General features: G+C 42.1%; 2 protein-coding genes across 3 annotated transcripts in view; one reads left to right on the top strand and one right to left on the bottom strand.

Moving 5' to 3' along the window:
- creb5b (cAMP responsive element binding protein 5b) overlaps positions 1-14001 on the top strand; it is a 36056-nt gene extending 22055 nt beyond the window's left edge. For both annotated transcript variants that reach the window (XM_034228285.1, XM_034228284.1), the window contains exons 8-11: positions 9360-9683; positions 10890-11117; positions 11770-11878; positions 12890-14001. In XM_034228285.1, the coding sequence (XP_034084176.1) occupies positions 9360-9683; positions 10890-11117; positions 11770-11878; positions 12890-13044 (816 nt within the window). In that variant the 3' untranslated portion in view covers positions 13045-14001. The remainder of the gene's footprint in view (positions 1-9359; positions 9684-10889; positions 11118-11769; positions 11879-12889) is intronic.
- Positions 14002-16587: 2586 nt separating this feature from the next.
- On the bottom strand, positions 16588-22067 carry cpvl (carboxypeptidase vitellogenic like). Its single transcript, XM_034228110.1, has 13 exons — positions 21909-22067; positions 21536-21714; positions 21222-21343; positions 19428-19542; positions 19236-19294; positions 19071-19150; positions 18908-18974; positions 18585-18707; positions 18187-18318; positions 17922-18020; positions 17663-17836; positions 17206-17388; positions 16588-17113 (listed from the first exon to the last, which is right to left on the bottom strand). Exons 1-13 carry the CDS (start codon positions 21911-21913, stop codon positions 17015-17017), a joined length of 1437 nt encoding a protein of 478 aa, XP_034084001.1. The 5' UTR covers positions 21914-22067; the 3' UTR covers positions 16588-17014.
- Positions 22068-22096: the final 29 nt, after the last annotated feature.

The raw sequence follows: 22096 nt of genomic DNA, 5'->3' as shown, positions 1-22096 counted from the left end.
TGCCCAGGACCCGGGCTAATGAACCCTAATTGATTTTGTGGTGGGCCAGAGCAGCAGGGAGGCCTGTCTCTGGTGTAAATAGTTAATGAGCCGAAGGACTGCTGTGGCCCCTTGGGGACTCATATCTTGCTCTAAGCTCTCTGTTTGTGCTCTCTGGGCCAAAGACTGTATCTGCATCATCTTTGTTCTCTTCTATCTCTGATTTTCTCCTTAAGTGCCATCGTTTAAAGTGAGCAGCGAAGCCGACTTATGTTTTTTTTTTTTTGCTTTTAGCTGGTTGTCTGGGAGTGTTTTATTAGCTTTGGTTCAAGTGGGTTTTTTTCTCTTTCTTGCGAAGCACTGGGTGCTCGTGGTGCCGGGTGTGGCTGTGTTCTGCTCTGTTGTGGTCATGGGGAATAGAATGGTGCGTGTTGTGTGCTGGAGGTTGTGGGATAGTTGACCCTCGCAGCGTAGAGGAAACGCTACAGAGAGGAGGCCAAGTTCCACAGCACGGCGGCCAAAGCATTACGTCAACGCTCAGAGCCGGTTCTCCACAGGACCTCGTGAACAGTCGCACACACACACACACACACACACACACACACACACACACACACACACACACACACACACACACACACACACACACACACACACACACACACTCACAGACTGCTCAGGCTCTGTCATCCTCTTCACACTGTGTCACATACTTAGACAGCCACAGACATGCATACACATACAGAGAGCCAGGAGCTTAAAAACAACAGAGAAATAAGGTTACACACATAATAATTCATACATGGAACTGTGCTTTATAAACACATGTTCATATGTGCACTGTTTTCTACCCTGAATACTTTCCTGCTCAGATGGTTTGATGTCTTTGTTTGTATGATGAAAGACATTCACTATCATGTCTCATCTGTAACAAGGGAAGCCCAAACAGGCCCTTATCAAGCTGGTTTTAAAAAACATCTGTGGGCGCCACTATATGACCTTACTCCTGTCAATGGTGGATTCCGCATTGTTTGTGTGTCCTTTTTAAATGCACTCCATGCTTTCCACACATCCTGCTTGCCTGCTCATTTCAGACAGAGGGGCTTTTCGAACAGTTTGGTGCTGTTGTATGAAAATGTGTTATTTATTATCTCCTCAATTATCTATTGTTTGCATTGTTACTAAGGACAATAAATGTGTCACTAAGCATCAGGCTAGGTGCTGAGTTTTTTTAAGAGGTAAACAGTACTATATGTTCCTTCACTGCAGCTCTCTTGGCTGTGGAGTTGGCACTAGATGGGTGGATGACATAATTCCTGGCATGCTCTAAATGTACTCCTTTTTACTTGAAGAGGGGGAAAAAAGCAGTTTGCTCTTAAAGAAACATTTCATAGGACACAGGAGGACCAATAATCAAAGTGTTTCGAGCACGCTAATGGAGCTTTTTTAACATTTCATTTACACAACCCTTACTGTTATGTTTCAGTAGAGTTATAGATTTTAAACAGGCATGTGGGGTAAAAGCCTTGAAGTTCAAGTGTTACCTTATACAGCAAAAGAGTGAAAAATGCATATTCTGTTCATAAATTACAAAAGAAAACTTGTGAAGCAGCCAAAGATGTTTCTGTTTTTATCTCCGCGACATGGTGATTGATTGAGCGTTTATCTTAGTATGAAGTCATTTGTAAGCGGTTAAACTATTAGCGTAAATGGTTACACTATTACGTGATCCATTCATTTTCTTCCACCGTAGTAGGGGAGCACCTCTGGCTAAACCTCTTGTTGTGAGGAGGAGCAGCGCACACAATAGGAGTCTGACTCCAGGTTTTGTAAGCAACATCTGTATGAATGGTGGCATTGTCAGGGTATGAGGTCATTGGAGAGGGACGGTGAGCTAGGAGCACAGCTGAATCTGCTTCACTGCTCTCTAGAATATGTGTACTGTATATGTTTGTGGGCATGCTCACCATTGTGTGTGCACTGTGGTTGCTTTCAGTGTATTTTCACCCTCTCTGGCATTAATCGTCCTTGGTGTCAAAACACATCTGTGGCCTAAGTGGGCTAAAACAAACCATAAAGTTAGAGTCAGCAGATTATAGTATTATTAGTAGTATTTGATACAGATCTGTATGTACAAATGTTTGGTTAGTAAATGAAATGTGTGGCTTTGTGATAAACTGCAGTCAAACAAGGACACAAGGCATGGATAAGCTGAGATGTTGCATACAGAAAGCAGTCATTGTCTCGGATGCAGATAAGGTTGAAGATTATACACATATGATATTTCTCTTTACTGCTCTGGAGTCGAGTGTTTTCAGCAAAGTGGAGTGCAGGGCTGAGGAGCTGCTGGATCGATGTGTGTCTGCCAGTTTATCAGTGTTGGACACAGACCACAGAGGGGCCTCTCTGTCTCTGCCTCCCTTGTGTTGCCAGTGCCAGAGTGCCTGAACCACACACTGTATGTAGTAATAGTAAATCAAAGGTAAATGGACATGCTGCTTTTCAGTTGACAGGTTGTGTTAGTCCTATTGTTTGTTGTAATAATGAACAATGAGTTCAACCACATGCCCCATTTATAAACACAGCGCATTCATAAGTTATGAAAGCATTGTGTGTCTGCATATAAATGCGATCAGCAGCTTTAGCTCCTTAAACATCACTTCTGAACCATAGAATAATATTAAACCCCTTATGGCTATATTTGCTAAGCAATGTGATATCATTGATAATAATGAATTATTCTACATTGTTTAATATATTTATGATGAGAAAGGCTAGATGACACTGCCTTTAGATACTCTAAAGATGTATGTAATCATTCCAAAAATAATCAGGTTATAGAAAACTGTGGCACATACCATTTATGTGACAATTGGGACCCTTCATCAGGAACAGGTTTTGAGGCCGAGCCAGGTCATTTCAAGTAAATTCAACACCACTGCATTCATCTAAAATAGATTAGAGTGACATGCCTAAATGCATATTAAATTCACATTTATCATGTATTAAAGATGTAAGGATATTGCCTCTTGTGAGAAAGTATTGTTTAAAAATGGATGTAGTTACAACCCAAGCAGTTAAGAGCATTACTGGCAACAAGACTGTCCTCTGAAATTTGATAAAAAGCAGACTAACTTTTTTGGCTGAAAGTTCATGGTTGATATTGTAAAGCTACAATACACCGGGGTCTTTTAAGGACTTTGGGTTGGTACATTTATATTTGAGTAGTGGGTGCCTAACGCTCTGCAGGTCTGGGTGTGACTGTGTGTGTGCGGTTTTGGACGAATGTGGCGGTTGTGGCGCAGTGTCGCGTCTGTTTGTCTTTGGATGACTGCGTGTTGTTTTAGCTGTGCTGATGGGAGGTGTATGTGAAGGCTATTTGGTCATGGTTCATGGCCCGTGAATGGGACGAGCCAAGCTTGGGTAAACCAGCTGCATCCCCACACGGGCCAGACTGGACTGGACCAGCCACCATGAGCCTTCGCTGGAGCCACAGCAGTGATCAGATCCCTCCCTAAACTCCAAAACAACCACTCAAACACTGGAGGGCTGATTGGAGAAAAAGCCTGTCGTGTCAGAGATTTTCTGGCTGATAAAGTGTATTCAATATTGACCAGTTAGGTCACTACCTCATCTCTCCAACCAGTTAATGTTTTTACGTTAGACCCACTTCTGTTTTCTAGACGCCCTTGTTTTGTCCTCAGCATGGTGATAAAGTTAACAGCCTTCTTCTTTTTATTTCTTCCCTTCAAAAGGAAAATACATTGCTTCTCATGTTGGAGCGCAAGAGGAATCTCGTGCCTGTGGGTGTCTTAACAATGTGTGATACCAATGAAGATTTGAACAGAAATAGCTTAAATAAGCTGTTGAAATGTGAGTATTTATATTCACCGTCTGAATGAGATATCCAAACACAAATAGGAACACTGCTTATTTATATCTTTAAAGTGAGTTGGAAGTTAACGGTCCTACTTGAGCCAAAATATGCACTCTTCTGTTATTTAAAGTATTTTTCAAATGATGTTTGATTCAATTCATCCCTTTTCATGTTACTCTAATTAGCATGACGACACTTAATTTGTCGCTTTCGATGCCACAGACCAAGACATGAGTTAGTGTTTATTATTCTATTAAAGCCCTGTCTATCTTCCTTGCAGAGGCATTCTCTGTATTCAAGATTGTGGCAGTGGGTGTAGTGATAACTATGTAGGCTGCACAAGAGCAGGGCTTTACAAGAGAGGGAACAGTGGGGATATACAGACCAGAGTCAGAGGCCCATCCATTAACTTGACAGAGTAGAGAAGCTGCTGCCAAGAGTATGAGTGCATGCTTTGGAGCATGCTCCTCAGTGGGCGTGTGTCTCGCTGCAACCGTACTGCCACGGTCCCTCCGAGCACCACCGGAGCGCCGGGCCCTGGCAGAACAGCCGGGCTGCATCCATCTCCCCGTCTGACTCTGGAACCACAGGGAGGGTCTGTTCGGCCCCGGCTCTGATCTGCCCGGCCCAGAACTGGAGAGACGAGAGAGGGGGTGGCATTACAGCCCTCCCATCAGACTGTCTGCCTCTCCATTCCCCGAGGAAATCAGTTTAACAGTCCCCAGCTCTTGGCAAGCAGAGGGAGAGGGGGTGGAGGAACAGGGAAGAGGTGTGTGTGTAAGACAGAGAGGAAAGAAAGAGAAGGGGGGGGGGGGCGTTACTGCCTCTCTGGGCGAGAGGGAAATCTAATAAAATGGAACTAATGGGGGTGTGGAGTTTTAGGGCACAGAGAGAGGGTTTTGCACACATGCACTGGTGGGTAAGGGGGGATGGAGATGGGAAGGATGGATTTAAAACCACTAAGTGCTTGGCAAAGCAAAAGAGAACAACTCCTGGTTTAACTGCAGATGGTGAAACTATGTCGGGTTAAGATTGTGAGTTTGGGGTTCTTGACCCACAGAAAATAAAGCCAGGGCAAGTTACAATTATTATATATTATTCAACTACCAAGGCTGTGCTTGAATATGATCACTGTGCTGGTGTAGTGTTAACAAAAAGCTGGCAGACCAACAGAGAGAAGCTTTAATGTTTCCTCATAGACTCGGAAGATCTTCATTTGAAACTGTCATCGTTTTGCACTTAAAAAATGACTCCACAGACTGGTTCAATCTTTCCAACCTGCAGTAAGGCGTCAGAGGGCCACAGGTCCCCTGATAGTACACTGCTCCACTTTTAAGGGGAATAAAAGTGCTCACCCTGACCTGGCTGTGTGTGATTTACCCATCCTGAGGCGGGCGTGATCATCTCCTTTTGTACCTGCTCTGTGCTCTTTCTTCATCCTCCCAGGGTTAATAGATATGAAGTCATCTGGCGAGGAGAAACCTGAGTGTGTTTTCAGGATGTGCCCAGAGCACTCACGGGGACATCAGTCAAAGCCCCCCGTGTCAGAGAGGAGGCAGCCATTAATAAATATCATTAATGGGTGATCACCTGGTATCCCTGAAACCACATAAATGAGAAAGGCTGAACAAGAGGAGAGGGAGTGGAGAGGTCAGAGGGCAAAGGTCTCAGAGGAAACAGCCGCCCTCTGGGCAAAAGATGGCTAAACCAGAGATGGTGTTTTAACAATGGAAAATCAATAAGCTCACTACTTTCAGCACACTTACAGACTGCATGAAATGTAGTGTCAAATGCACGTAGTTTATAAATGTATCCTGGAAGAAGCTGACATTGTCTTTATGGTGTCATGGCCTGCTCATCTTCTTGATGTGTCTTTGCTGTGTTGTTTTCAATTCTCAGCAACAGCAGGACAGACAGTGTGCCATCCCATGTGTGAGCGCCCTGAGCCGCCACAGGCTAACACCTGCACTGATTTAATGATTGTTTTCTGTAGCGGCCATGTTGCTGCAGAAGAAATGTATACGTATGTGTGTGTTATTAGAGTAAAATGAACGTGGTGGTTAAGTTATTTTGCTTAGTGCAGTCTAGGGAAATACAACCATGTGTTAAAGAGTCATTAGGGAGCTGATGAAGGTGTTTAAGAATCACAGCCTGCTCATCATCGCTCTTCTAACGTCCCGTAGTTGCGTCATTGTGGTTATGGATGCAAAGACTTAAGTTTTGGCCGAGGACAGTTTACTGAGCTGGAGTCTCAAGTCCAGATGGAGCAGTAGCAGGCACTTGTACGGACATACTGTAGGTTCAAGAAAGAAGTATATTTCACGGTAAGGTTTTTCACTTGACACAATCTGAACCACGTGTTTTCCTTTCAACTTAAAAATGTGAGTATATCAATATAATTCTTGCCATAACCTTTGATAAGTAGTCTGTATACTCTCCTCGTTATATGTTCTATTATCCCTGGGATCTATTTACTTTATCGGATAGGTTTCGCTTCGGATTTACTGTAAGGAGTTGCAATAGATTATATAATAAATAGTTGATCAAGATCAAAATAATCGCCTGCAGTACTTTTTCTATTTGCATGAACAGGAAAAGCATTTTTCTTGCAAAAATTGCAAAATTGCTGTTTCCAGTCCTCCAACACTCTATCATTTCGTCAGTTTGTCACCTTAAAGTGAATATCTTTGAGATTTTGAAACAGCAATGGACCTATTTTACAATTAGAGTTATTAACCAAACAATTATTAAGAAAATTATGCAGAATCATTGATGATGAAAATGTAGTTACTGTAGTTGCAGTCCAAATGCTGTCTTAGTTTAACAATCTAAATATCAACTTGTCTTTTGAAACTGGTATGATCCACTAAACATGCATGGTCCTTTTCTTTTTTGATGTTGTCTCATTCCTGCTTGTAACCATAACTGGTAAGACTTTTGGAGCGGCCCCTCGGCTCTTTGACCTGCCTCTGTACTCTGACACTCTCGGGCCTCTTCGGATGCCGGCTAATTCAATTAATAAACAGATAGCGTTGCACTGCCAGCTGGACAGCTCTCAGAGACACTGATAAATGAGCACTAGCTGTCTTGGGCTGATGTGTGCGGGGAGGAGACAGTAGAAGCCATATCGTCTCCCCCACTCTCTCTCTCTCTCTCTCTCTCTCTCTCTCTCTCTCTCTCTCTCTCTCTCTCTCTCTCTCTCTCTCTCTCTCTCTCTCTCTCTCTCTCTCTCTCTCTCACTCTCACTGCACCCCTTCACCTCCCTTTCACCCTCTCTGTCCTTCTCCCTGGGAGTCGTGTTGGCAGAGAGTCAGGTGGCTCCAGATAAGCATCTTACCCAGAGAGACCTTTACTCTGGCCTCAGAAGCAGTGTACAGTAGACCTGGGAGGGGGGGGCAGGTCCCTTTAGCTTCTGTTCATTCAGGTGACTGCCTGCTCTAAGTGGCAGGAGATTGTTAAACTCTGATTGGTTTTCTCTTTCACAAGAGGGGTGGGCCTCACCTCTCTGGTGCTGACTGACAAGCTGAAGGCTGAAGGGAAGTTGTTTAATGTGTGCTGTCAGCCTTAAGAATTCCTCCTGTGATACACGGAAGATGTCCTCGTCAGCACTGGTGATTATGATTAATAACTGTAAGCTTGTTTAAATCAATTCTTCTGTTTTAGCTGCATGTAAACTGGCTGTTTGTTATTTCTGCATGTGTTTATCAAGAACAGATATACAGTTCAGAACTATTACAATATACAGAGTGTAACTTATATGATATTACAGAAAGTCAGAGCTATGTCCCTCAGAGAGTCTTAGTGTGAATGTGATGCTGTGGACAGCTGCAGGCCTGTGGCCCCCCGCTGTGTGTTAGTATACACAGTGTGGTGTTTTAACCCCTGTATTACTGGTGTCAAAGCGGAAGGGCTATGGCCCCTTATAGAGTTAGGCTGTGGTGAACGTGGTTAGCAGGGTGTGATCAGCTGAATATTACCATTAAGAGATAACAAATGTATAATGACGTTCTTGTTGAGGGGCAACAGATAAACACAAAATAATGTAACTCCACAAATGTAGAGCTGTTCCACTATGGCAAGCATCCCTTTGACAAACAGAAACTATACTCAAAACAGGCTTGGCAAGATCATCGTTTCACTGTGCTGGTTTCATGTGCAGGTTTCATGTGCAGTTATATCATGCAAGCTGTGTATGGATTGGAAAGCCAAGAACAGTTAAGACAATTACTAGGTAATCCCTAGATAAAATACATATTTGCATTTTTTTATAAATATAATACAAACCAGGAGGGTATGCTCTTTTATGACCATCCCGCTTCTAAAGTGATTTGTTTGACTGTGTCTCCTCCCTCCTGGTAAAAAAGCTTTCCGCTCCAACAGTGTGTGAGAGGAGTGGAGGGCTGATGTTGTGCTCAGGTCGTGTCTCAGCGTTGTGATCCAGACCAGCTGGATGCCATTCCCTATGGGAATCATGAATGTGGAGGTTGTTAAAAGATATGGAGCCCTGGACACAGCGTGGACTCACTGACAGCAGCTGGGAGAAGGGGGAAGGGAGCACAGAGAGGGGAAAGAGAGCACTGCGAAAAAGAATAGAAAACTTTGTGGAATTCTCAACAGTAGCCTTGAAATGAATGCCTTTGTTTTGTCACTAACATTTAGTCCAACGTAGACAAATTATAGACAGAATATAGGACTGGCTTTTAGCATTTATTCAAGTATTTACATTATTTATTCACATCAGCACTTGGGAAAAACATGTGCATTAATCAAATTCAATCGTCTCAACACTCTCAACTTGTTATTCCTAAAGCGGTTAAATGTAAATAAGGCATGAAATGGTTAGGACATGGATTTCTTTTCAATTTGGTCTAGGTTTGTGTACGTTAGATGAAGCCTGAAGACATACTTTGGCACTTGTATGTTTGGATTATGATTTTTTTCCTGATGTTGCGGTTGTCTTTATGTGATGCCCATAAAAACAGACTCTTGAGGAGAGCTGCATTCAGTAAACACATGAACACAAGCGGACCTTCACAGAGCCTCTCTCCCAGGCTGCTCAGAGACACCGGTACAGTCAGGGCTAAGGAGACCACTCGGTTAAAGCAACAAACCTCCTGCTGGGTCAACAGCAAGGCAGAAGTCTGAGGCTCACACCTCGCCAACAAGCTCATCTCACGGGCAGACATCCAGAGACACACACACACATGTGCATAAAGGAGCGGGAGGCTATTAGGAATATGAGGAGGAGGGACTGGTGGGATGGCAATCACTGTAGGTAAAGCGGGAGAATGACACGACTGAAGGAGAGACAGAGGACAGCCTAAGTGGCTTTGATTTGTTCTCCTGACATATGGATTTATGGAGCCATTCATCATCTCCCAGTCAGCACATGAAGCTCTCTGTAACTGTTGATAATCAGCACACAGATGGATGAGAGCATGTACAAACTTAAGATATTATAAAGAAAATCTCAATATGTTTTGTTTCCATTTTTTCTTCTCAGAGACTGAAGGCTGCACTTTCACACCACCCGGGTCCCATCGCCAACGGAAACATGAACTCCATGGGCCACATGATGGAGATGATGTCCTCGCGGCAGGAGCAAAACGCCCACCATCACATGCAGTCACACCCACACCAGCACCTGCAAGCCCCTCCCCACGCGTACCAGCACCACGGACACCACCACCACAGCCAGGGCCACGGACAGGGTGGACACCACCACCAACAGGGACACAACCCCCATCACAACTCCCACAATCCCCATCTTCATCCCGGGCACCCACACCAGACCTCACCGCACAATCCGATGCACTCTGCTTCACATGTAAGCAAAGCACATTCCCCAGAGAGCCGAAGCTTTTAGAAAAGCCAAAGGCAGAGCCGCAAGTTCAATAACGCATTAAAACCTCATATAGCTGAAAGCAACTGTATATCATGTGTGTATTGTGACAAAAAACAAGGCAGCACTTTAGTAGCCCTTTGAGAAGTCTTGAGGTCAGCTATTAGTCGTTTAGTATATAGCAGCACAGTATAGTTAAAAAAGTGCTTTAAACTTACAGTAAGACAATTGAATAGCACATTTGCTCTTGCAGTTGCTATGATGTCAAGTAGTTTTGTGGCAACCATTTCAAAGATAATTTTCCCTTTGAGGTTTGTCAGCTACAGGTCAGTGTAGGACACTTTCCATAAAGGTCAAGGGTCAAGAAGAGGCTGTAAAGTGGCCATTATAAGAGATGCTTTGAAATGTCTTTGGAAAACTGTGTTTTACACGATAATCTACTGCCAAGCTGCCCTTTTGTTTCCACAATAGTCTTCAGATGTAGAAGAGGTTTCATAAATGTTTGTTCTGATGACCAGACAGCCTTGGCTAATTGTTCTGGAACATCTTAGCTTAGAATATATTTGGTTTAATTTTAGTTTTGCTCACAGCATTTGAAACAACATGATGTGAGACACTTGTCCTTGCATTGTCTATCATCCTCTGCAATGCTAAGCATTTTGGAAGAAGGACAGTCTGACATCGAGAAATGCAATTCACTATATGTTCCTAATGCATCATTAAGGCATTATACAAACACTCACTGTATGCACAGAGGCCATTAAAGCTGCTTGTTTTTTCCATGGTTCTCATAAAATGGTAATGATCTGAAGACTGAAAACACTTGACCTTGCCAAGTACATGTCAAGATCTGTCAGTGTAAGTACAGTTTTAGAAACAAGGCTTTTGACTGTGTCTGGTGGTGTTAGTCTGAGTGGAAGTGGGCGGTGGAAAACTGCCTCCTGACACCTCTTTAACGGGGTGGGCAGGCTGGTGAATCAGCCCAGTCTCTCACTCACTCTGTCACCCCTGACGCCCACGGCCCGGCTCCCAGGGCACGTGGCACAACCAGATGTTTTTTTGGGGGGAAATTGCCAGACCTTGGTATGGCTGCAGGAGGTAATGTATAGATGCTTGTTGGGCAGTGAAACAGGTGGCAGACAGTCTCATCATAGAGCTCAGTGATGCTGATACCTTCCCCTTCTGTTGCAGATGTCACCTGCCACCCAGCAGATGCATCCCTCGCAGACAATGCATTCTCCGCCACAAAGCGGAGGGCGGCGCAGGCGGGTAGTGGACGAGGACCCAGACGAACGTCGGCGGAAGTTTCTGGAGCGGAACAGAGCAGCAGCAACAAGATGCAGACAGAAGAGAAAAGTGTGGGTGGTTTCATTAGAGAAGAAAGCAGAAGAACTCACACAGACCAACATGCAGCTTCAGGTACACTATGAACTTTAGGTGTACCAAACTTCTAAATGTACCACTCACAATTATTGAATATATAGGTTTTTTACATTTTTGAGGACAGTATAGAAACGGGAAAGAGGGGATATCAAAGCGCTCCTTCAACATGTGTTTTTCTCAGTTCCTTATGAAGAACCTTATACTAGTATCCCTTTTTGCACCAGAGATGATAGCGATAAGTTGCCTTGTTATTAACTTGAGTCCAGTATGATAAGTCATATGCTGTCTTTGTAGAACTGCAAGACACCCTGTTTTTACACTTAGACACAATAAAGACCTTAGCAAACAAATGGTTATAATTAAAAGTGCATTACTCCAAAAACACTGGATCTTACACTTCCCATAATGCAACTGAAGAGCAACATTTGCTGGACTCTCCATGCCTTAAATGCCCTAATTTGTAAAACATCAAGTCACCATGTTACAGGTTTTCAGTTAAAAATGTAAAAGCCTAATTCAGGATAAAAAAAGAACACTGAGGATGATAAATATATATAAATACAATGTTTGATACACAGCGATACACTCATACTAGTAGTTGGTGAACTAATAGTGTCTCCTGCTTAAATTGTGGACTCTCCTGAAATATGTTTTTAAAAATGCTTCTGTGTTTCTCGCTGCATTTCAGAATGAAGTGACCATGCTAAAGAACGAGGTGACCCAACTCAAGCAGCTTCTCCTCACACACAAGGACTGTCCCATCACCACTATGCAGAAAGATTCCCAAGGTTACCTCAGTGAGTAGCTCAGACATAAACACAGACACACACACACATTTGGGAATTTGGCTAAAAACACACATTCATCAATGTGCCTTAGCCCGACATTGAAGATAGCACTGCGGGGAAATGTTAATTGTCTTGCCAGAGGAAAGATTTAAACTCTACAGACTGAACTGTGATGGACAAACAGTGACTGCCAAGACTCTTCACTCCTATGTGCTGGTATCCAGCTCCCACACTCGCGGCAGGACTCTTCCTTTCACACATGGGTGTTGCACACTCTGGTAGCCAGACTAGACTGGGAGTTGGTAGTCTGAATCCCGTATGAGACCTGTTTTTCCATCTGACAGCGCCTCCTCCGTGCACAGAGGCAGCCGAGACTCGACGTGGGAAAGACGTCACAAGCGGCACTTTGGCATCCAAACTCTCATGGATGCCTCAAAATCTCTCTGATCACCGGACTGTGCCTCAGCTCAGCCGTGCATGACATCAGAGCCCCACCCTTTGATATGGATACAAGTGACATTTTCTGTAATTAGGATAAGGCACCTCCCTGCGTGGCTTTAGCTCAGGAAAAAAAGGCTCATATCCCCCTTGGCTGAATGGTTCTTTTATTCAGAAGAGAGCCAACTCCCAGTCTGGGCTGGGACAGACTTTCATCGATGAGTCTAGCTTGTATACAGATGTCACCTTCAATGTGTCCGAACTCCATCAGGCGTGTTTATGGAGTTGTGATTCACTTTTCCATTTTTGTGCCATTTATGGCCTAATTTGGGATGACAGGTGACGGATGAGGTGTGAATTTAGTGTGTCATGTGTTTGACATTTATCTGTTTTTTGCTAATAAAGCTGTATTTTTCTTTTACAATAATGACAATTTGTCTGTGTTTATTTTGTATTATTATCGTTTATTTTCTGTAACACATCACACGTTAAAGACTGTGTGTAGAGCTTGAAGGTAATGGTGTTTATATTACTCCACTCACATGCTGTCCGTCTTCATTGATGTCTCTGATGTCTCCTCAGGTCCAGACAGCAGTCCGGGGGGGAGTCCAGCTCCAGCGTGCTCCCAGCAGCAGGTCATCCAGCACAACACCATCACCACCTCCACCATAACTGTAGGGGGCAGCAGTGTGCACGGGCAAACAAATCACCGCACAGACATTAACCCCATCCACTAGGGACAAGACAGACTATAAACCCGGCCCAAACTCCCCCTACTCCCCTGCTTTCTGAGGGGGACCAGCTGCAAATGCTGAACCCTCCATCTCCCTCCATCAAGAAAAACCTCAAAGGCCTGTGAGGCTGTTCTTTATACAGTAGCTGCAGTATGTATTTTTATAGACCCACCCTATTAACGCATACATGTTCAACGGTTTGTTGCTTCTTTTTTTACTCTCTCTTTTTGTTGTGCTTTTAGCAAAAAGGATGTTTTGCTAATCCCATGCAGTGTTTGACTTCTCTGTTGTGTAATGGTACAAAATGGACCACGGTGGTAATGTAACCAGAGGACAGAGAAATAGGCCTCAGACTGTCCTCTCTATTAGCAGACCTTACATCTCTGTTAGCCTGATGGACTGAAAGATAAGTTAAATCATTCTCTGAATATCAGTCATGGACAGTATGTTAAAAGTATGCAACAGACACTAAGTGAGTGGGATGTGGCTGCCTTTTAAAGTTGTCTTTTGAATCCAAGTCAAACTGTCTCCATGATATCTTGGAGACAGGAATATGCAAGCAAGTGTAATGATATTTTCTCTCCTAGAAAAGTATATGACTGTTAAACCTTTTCCCTGTCAGTGGTATTCTTAAAGAGTGTCATAAAATACAAGCCCAACAGTGAAAACATGATCAAATGTTAGCAATACATCCCAGTATTGATCATCTTCTCTACTGTATGTCCACATTATGATCAGCATGGCCAAGCCACTCTGGTCCCCAGGACATACGATGCTGTTACAGATACAGAACTGTACACTGTGATACCAGTGAGGCAGCTAGGAGTTGAAACACACTCCTTCAGGACCAACTGAAGCTTTAACTATTGAGGCCTCTCTGTGTGTGTGTGTGTGTGTGTGTGTGTGTGTGTGTGTGTGTGTGTGTGTGTGTGTGTGTGTGTGTGTGTGTGTGTGTGTGTGTGTGTGTGTGTGTGTGTGTGTGTGTGTGTGTGTGTGTGTGTGTGTGTGTGTGTGTGTGTGTGTGTGTGTGTGTGTGTGTGTGTGTGTGTGTGTGTGTGTGTGTGTGTGTGTGTGTGTGTGTGTGTGTGTGTGTGTGTGTGTGTCTGGATTTTAGGGTCCATGGTTTAGAGTATGCATGCCCTTCTTTTCTCTGCAGACCAAAGTTCAGCAGGTGTGTAAAGGATGATGGGGGAAATGTGTGAGAAAGTGAATGTGAGCATGATTTTTATTTTAGTTTGATTGGCATCTCACAACTGGCAAAAAGGAGCAGAATATGCCTGTGCTTTCCAAAATGTCACAATGTGCCTGAATATTTCTTAAAATCTTTTGTTGACTTTCTGTAGACAAACAATCAAAACCGTTCATTCTGAGTGCTTTGTTAATGAGTTTATTCTGTTACTGGGTTTATCATGGATGTCTGCTGCATGTAAGCGCAAAACCAGCTGACCAAGGAGAAAAATAACCGCTTTCCTCTGACCTCTGACCTCTTCATCAATTTATCTTCCTCTCTTTCTCAGGCCTCCTCTGCAGAGGGATGGATGTACTAACTGTTTTTAAATCTCCGTCTCAACCTTGAAACTTTACGCCTTCTCATATTAACCCCTCTTTTCTCTCTTTCCTATGACCAGGAATGTTGACTCATTAGCATGATGACCATAATGCACTGTGTTTTACAGTAGGATGGATGAAATACATTCCACTGACAGGTGGAGCAATCGCAGAGCTGTCTATGCACTTTGTCCTCTGTCCTGCCAGAGGGTAGAATAGCCATATTAAGGTCCGAGTAATTCTCAGTGATCCCCCCCCCCCTTTTTTCAAACACCAGCGAGAAACGTAACTGTGTTTGGCTTTACGGAGAGCCTGTGCCTGGCATGCATCACATGTGTGTAGATTAAAGAAGGGAACCTAGAGCTCATATTGTAGGATGAGGCTCAGTTAAGGACCCCGCACTGTGTAGTGTGTGCCCTTTTTATTCATGAAGGATGTGAAATTGAAAATCGTAATCCTTATAACGGGTTACATTCAAGTTTTGTCAAAGCATTGGGACTGTTATGATGGGTTAACGCTGGACTCTGTGTGTGTGTGTGTCGATAAGACAGATAAATGGATACTCTGCAAAAAGGGCTTTGTCGTACCAACCCTTTGAACTGAAGCTTGCCTTATTTTAGGTTATTTTTTAAACCATATTTAGACTGTTAGACCGTTCCAAATGAACCTCTTGCATGTGAAAATGATTATAATGACTTCAAAATACTTTCAACTGGAATAATTTGTTGCTCTTTTAGAGTTAGACATGAGTCTCTAGTTTCATTTTTCACAGTGGGTCCAGGTTCAGAAAAATACATTTGTTATTGCAGAGGCAGACAAAAAAGGACAAATGGAAGTGCAGTGTGAGTGCGTCTGTGTGGATTTTTGGGAGGTGGAGAACAATTCCTATGTATTAATGATGTTATAATTGTATTATTTTAAATCTTTAACTATAAATATTGTACATAATGTCTTTAATTTCTGTAATCCTGTACATGTAATGCAACCACCTTTCTTTTTGAAGGGAGTAAATGTGTGGTACATGTTTGTAAATAATGTTCACATAGCACTTGTTGCCTTTTGTTGTATGTCGAGGCTCATTTCAGCGCTTAAATACATTGTTTATATGTAATGAACTGATGAATCCATTCTGGCCTGTATAACTTTGTACATTTGTTGTGTCTATAATGACATTGTCTCCATTTCGTTTTGCATATGTACAGATGTTAAAGTATCACTGCAGTTACATTACGGTATGAAAATAAAGCACTTGTTCTGTAACATACAACTAATGTGATTTGATGTTACAACTACTTTTATTTGATCATCTAGTGTCACAATTATTATTTGTGCAGATAACTAGAATTAAAATGTTGAATATTTTAGAATCTTTAAGAACTCAATGAAAAAACCACAAATGTTGACATCAAGCCATTAACAGCAATTCCCCAAAGCTTGTCCTTGAGACATAACTGCTCATTAAATAGTTAGGTGCTTTAAAGGTTTAGAATACTCATTAATTATTTAATTGTCTTGACATCATGATAGTTGACATAACATGGCAATTAACCCCAGTACACAAACATATGAGGTATAATGACAACAAACTAAAAACTAAAACTTGAGAACACTTTAAATCCACAAATAGTCACTAACTCGATAATGAAATCAACAAGCATTGTCTACTGTTACAATATGCAGTGGCCCATATTTTTTGTAATATAATGATTTTTGACCCAAGTTCAAATAATCGTAAATGTTGTTGCATTTACTTTTCTTAAATATGTTGAATAACGTCAGAAGTTTTGGTAGCAAAATGATTGTTTTTGTATAGTTTTCCAATTAAATATCTTTGAGCACAGTGACCCCTGGTGGACATTTTGTTAATGAATCAAATCCGTTTCAACAACAGGTGCTGCCATATCTGTATCCCTGTAATATAAATCAATTTAACAAAAGGTTGTCAGATTGCAAACTCCATTCGAGTGTTTCCCAAACATCAAGACAAAAAAGAAAACGTTTTTATTCAAACTGGTTTCAGGGTTTTTTATTTATAGTTCATCAACAAGCATGGACAGATTGAATGCATCATAAGGAGTATTTTCCTCACACAATAAAAAAACACACATTATTTATGTTGAAATCAGGCCTGATAGTAAGTCTGGCTATTTGTTTATCATGATTTGCTGATATCGGAGGAATTCAGACATCTGCATCCAGGCAGAGTAATCTTACTTTATTGCAGCGCATAAAATAGCAGCACACACCAAATATCACCTCTGCAACAAAACATTTCAAATTTAAAAAGATTTATAAATCCAACCACGTGCTGATTTACATTGCCTGAGACAGTCATCAGTGTTTAAAATCAGTCAATAATAAAAAATATGCTCTTTAAAGTGGATGTGCTTTCATCAGCTGCGTTTCAGCACCAAAACACTTAAACTCATATCCAGCCCCGTGTCGACAGGAATCTGTCAATCATGTCAAACGACCTCGCCGGTTGGTCGTAAGGCAGAATGTGTCCTCCTCCTCTTATGATGACCTGCGTGACAAGAGGACAGATTGCAGGATTAAAACAGGTGTTCACCCACTACTTTTCACATTGTTTTTCTTCTTTCATTGATGCCTGCTCACCTGGTAAAACTCTCCCACTTGTCTCACATAACCGGCCACCTCTGTGTCGCTGGGCTGGACCTTCCAGTGGAAGCGAGGAGTCGTTTTGAAGTCAGTCGCCCCCGTCCAGTTGACGGTTGGCAGGAACCTCTCAGTCAGAGGCGCTGCTACGATCACATCCAGCTGACCACTGTAGATTAAGACCTGGGTGTATGGAGGAATGGACCACATAGGGAAAAGAGTATTAGAGAGGTAGTAGAGGGACCTTCAAAAGGGGAATCCACTAATGATTATTGTATTATGGATCAAGCGTACAATCATTTTCTTTAAACAAATCATGTTTATGTAATGTCGGAAAAAATATCCAACCCAGTTTCTCAAGGCAAAAGTAGATAGTAGTCTTGTTTTGTCAATTTAAAACCAAATATTCAGTTGCTGTTCAAAACAGAACCACAATGGATAATCCCAGACCCCTCACCCTATAGTTGTCCATCAACACTCCAAGCCAGGGTTTGATGCTCTTCATGACGTCCTGCAGAAGGTGCTTCTCCACCTCGGACCCATCGTGGAACGTCAGGTTCCCCACATGGATGGAGCGTCGCACAGCCGGCAGAGTCACAAACTGGGAGAAGTACTCCTGGTCTTCAGGCTCCTGTGGTGCACAAAAGGCAAAATGCTGCAAAGACTGTTTTAATGAAGACATTTATTTGTATAAAAAGTTTTGAAATTGTACATACTCGACACTGCATGTAGTTGTAGTAGTTAGTGCAGCCGGTAGCATTTTGGAAGAAGGAAGGATATGGTGCCACGTCACCGTTCAGCAAGCTGTCAAAAACCTGAAGTCAGACGTTAAGAAAATGGTCAGCATGTGTGTTTCAGCAAGATGTGATAACAAGAGCATTTGAGGGACGTATTCATTAAACATTAGTTATTGCAAATTTAGACAAACAATGATAAATACTTCCATCTTGCATTTTGACAAATGTAAGAGGCATCGCTCACCTGAAAAGCCTCCACCCACTTCTCCTGCTGGATGAGTTTAACCCCAAAGTCTGTCTGCTGGATGACATACTGTCGTTGGAGTTCATCTATCATGCCTGTTTGGTACATGAAGTCAGCGTAACCACCCAGCATCTGTGATGGAAAAAAGTGAAATGTTTTACTCATCGTATATCTATCAACAACACCGGACGGGGTGAAGCTAAAGAACTGTGAAAAACGTTCACTTGTGAAGTGTGTTGATGTCTCAAGTGTAGAAATATATGAAAAAATAGTTATTATTATTATCTTGTATTGCATGAGATAAACAATATATATAATTTAAAATGTGATAAGAAATAAGATGACATTCAAAATGTGTTTGTCAAGATTATGTTGTTAAAGAATGTCCAGATACGAACCAGTTCTGGATCACAGAGCCCGTCACCAATAGCCATCCCCATTAAGTTAATTTTCACTTTGGCAGTGGGGTTGTTTTTATGGATGTAATATGAAATGGCCGGAACATACTTCCCTGCATAAGACTGCAAGGAGATGGAGAAAGTTCACACAGGTTAAAACTCTGTCGTGAAAGTTTAAGAATATCTTCCAAAATGTGCTACATATCTTTTTAATCTAGGATTAACATATACTTTAACGTGCACAAGTTAAAAAGCCACTTGTGTAACACCACTAATATACATGTTGTCAATATTAATTTGCAAAGCTAAAAAAAACAACATACCTCTCCAGTTGCATAGAACTCATTAGACTGGTACTCGGGGAATAACTGGAAGAACTGTGTTAAAGCACTACAAAGGAAGAGATACAAATAGGAAGTAACAATCAAACAGCAGACTTTTAGATCAAAATGCAAGCATGTTTGGGTTGGATGGACGTCTACTTACCTGTACAAATCTCTGCCAACATCATCCTGGTTCTGAGCAAAACCTTGGTCATCATTAGTGAAGCTGAAACCTGTTCCAACCTGGAAAAACAAAAACCCTTCCTTAAAGACAGAGCATTACATATTATATTCACAAAGGATTTATGATGAATAAAATAATACGTACCGGGTTGTCAATGTACAAAACTGAATACCTGGATGTCCAAGCGTAATCTCTCATACCGACTGCAAATACATAAAATACGAGCAGATCAGAAAACAGTAGATAAGGCTTACAACACAAACTACACAGGGCTCAGAATGAGCAGGTTAGGGTTACAGTTCATGTATGCTGCTGTAGTATCGGATCAGTTCTTACCGGTCAGGTTCTTAAACACCACATATGGTCCATGTTCCACAAAGAGCCCGAACATGGAGGTACCACCCGGGCCGCCCTGCAGCCAGAGCAGCACCGGAGCTTTATCTCGGGTCGCCTGTCAGCGGAGAAACACACAGAGTTAAGATCGCAGCCCCACCTGTTGGTGACTTTAGTTTATTAACCAACGGTCAATAATAAATTCACCACATTTAGACAGACTTATGTTATCACGCAACTGTCTTCCTAACCATTGATAGCAACAAAGATTTGAATGGAGTCAGGCTTAGTTAAATTAGCATTTTGTTCCTGGTCAAACATTGTTTTTGGTCATCCAACATGGGAATGTCAAAACAGGACTATTGAATTTAACAGATATTCATCTCGAAATTATCTTTTTTTATAATAGAGATTTTGAAGTTTCAGAGATTCTCTGTGTTTAGATGTGAAAGTACAGTACACATAAAGTCAATTGCAGAGTATACACTAGGCTTGTTTGAGATGAGCTGCGGCTCGCCTCGAAAGTAGACGAGAATAGCCGATTGCAGCCGGGGGAGGTCTCAAAAAGCTCGCCTGAAGTCGGACAGCTCGGAGTCGGCTTGACTCGGTTTGCAATGGCGGAAATTGCGTTGGCGTTCTTTGTTGCAGATTAAGTGGATGCAATAGAAATCCCACAATTATTATATCACTACAAATGAATGACTCAAGTGTCAGTTCATTTTGAAACAAATCAGTACAAGGGGGGTTGAATCCTACATGTAAAAGACAGAACCACTTATTACTTTTCAAAACTACTTCCGTCAGTGGTCTTGACAAGTTTGCATTTATAAAGAATGCACAAATGTGTATATTCGTTAATGTCAGATATGTACTAAGTAAATGCATTTGTTCCTGCTCAAGATTAGATTCAACTTTATTGTTATTGCACATATTACAGGTACTGAGACAACGAAATGCAGTTTAGCTTCTAACCAGGTGCAACAAGCAGTAAAGTGAAAAGTAATGTACACAACCTACAGAATAAAAATTAATTGAATGATGAATAAACAGTGAGGGGTATATTTTGTTTTTTGATACAGTGTTGTTTTAAAAACACAGTATTGAGTTTGAGTTAAAAGCTTACACGCAAAGATTTGTGGCAGAGAGTGGCTCAACAAACAGCAAGTTAGATGTTAAAGGTACGGTTGATAGGTAACCTTTCATAGGGCCCTTTAGTTCATTCCAAGCACAGGCAAACAGCCTTGGGAGACCCGTTTCTAGCGGTATCATAAGACGGGCCCTTTCCTTGTGCTTGGGTTTCAACAACCACTGTGTCTTAGATATGACCATAAATGGCAGTGCATTTCTTATACTATGTCTTAAATAAAAAATAAAAAATATTCTTTAAGGCCCATTTGCTGTCATGGAAGTGTCATGTGACATACAGTGGGACTTGGCTACTGATTTACAGATCATCAAAAAAGGTTCCCAAAGATAGCTCACTATCTGTAAAACCTTGGTTGAAATACATGCTTACTTAACACCAAAACGCTGCTATTATGCAGAATTCCCATAACACAGCAGCTGACTAAACACACACGGGTGCAATTCCTTATCAGTAATTGACTGAGGGAGCACAGTGAAACATATTAAGTACAATCACGTTGAGTTACAGAGGTATTAAAAGCACCAGAAGGGCTATTTTATATCAAAATCTCTGCTTCCTCCTTGTAATCCTCTTTAAAACTGCAGCACTGTCAGCAATCTTACCGTGTCATTTGGAAAAGCCCCGGCTGTAAAAAAGAAGTCTGAGCCTACCATGAGTGCAGGGAAGAACCAGAAGAAGAGGTTGCTGTTGTATTTCTTGTTGACAGTGAGGTACCCTGCATAACTCTTGACGTTGGCACCTGGCAGATCTCCGACCAGGCTCAGTTTCCTGGCTGGAATAAACAAGAAAATATGTCTGCAATATAAGCAACTGATCATCTAATTATATTACTATGATTACTTCTACTGCAAACACTGTAGCTACTGTGCATATGGAAATAAAACCTTTGAATCTTAGAACACTATAACAATGAGGGCTAGCTGTAGTATTATAAACGTATTATGTTGTGTGAGTGCACTCATACCTTCAGCTATGGCTCCCTTCTCCAGATAAGGAGTGAGGAAGAGAGGAGACCCGGGGTCGACTCCATTCAAGCCGCTGACACGGTGAGACTTTCGGCAGAACAAGGACGAGCAGCCCCGTGAGTGAGTCGAGTGCAGACAGGCCCACAGTAACAGGACACCCAGAGTTTCCCTCCACAGCCTGCAAAATAACACGAATATCAGACTACAGACCTGGCTACTCATGTGTGAACTTCCAACACTGCAAGTCACTCACATTTCAAAACAGTGTGAGTCTGTGTAAACCATAGACTGTATATAAAGGTGTAATCATGAATATATTAGCACAGTAGGCAGAATGAGTGCAAAAACAACTTTGAATTTGTTAAAACTCACCTCATGTTGTCTGCCGACTCTACTGCGACAGGAGAAATGTCCCTCTTTAATCAGAGACGTCTTTGAGTTAGTCAGGAGTGCAGAAGTGTGCACTGTGCAGAGATGTCAAGTTTAGTCACGTGATCAGTTCCAAAAAGGTCATATGACATGTTAGGTCACGTGGTAGTTGTTGTTTTTGCCGGCGTTTT

Source organism: Gymnodraco acuticeps, unplaced genomic scaffold (genome assembly GCF_902827175.1).
Source record: "Gymnodraco acuticeps unplaced genomic scaffold, fGymAcu1.1, whole genome shotgun sequence".
Lineage (NCBI taxonomy): Eukaryota > Metazoa > Chordata > Actinopteri > Perciformes > Bathydraconidae > Gymnodraco > Gymnodraco acuticeps.
Note: the sequence above shows the minus strand (reverse complement) of the source record. Positions and strands in the feature narration are given on the sequence as shown.

Excerpts from the sequence above, each read along its gene's own strand:
- cpvl (XM_034228110.1), bottom strand. Across the intron at positions 19,151-19,235 it reads TTTTGTACATTGACAACCCG|GTTGGAACAGGTTTCAGCTT; the intron begins GTACGTATTATT and ends TTGTTTTTCCAG. Across the intron at positions 18,708-18,907 it reads AGTTCTATGCAACTGGAGAG|TCTTATGCAGGGAAGTATGT; the intron begins GTATGTTGTTTT and ends ATCTCCTTGCAG.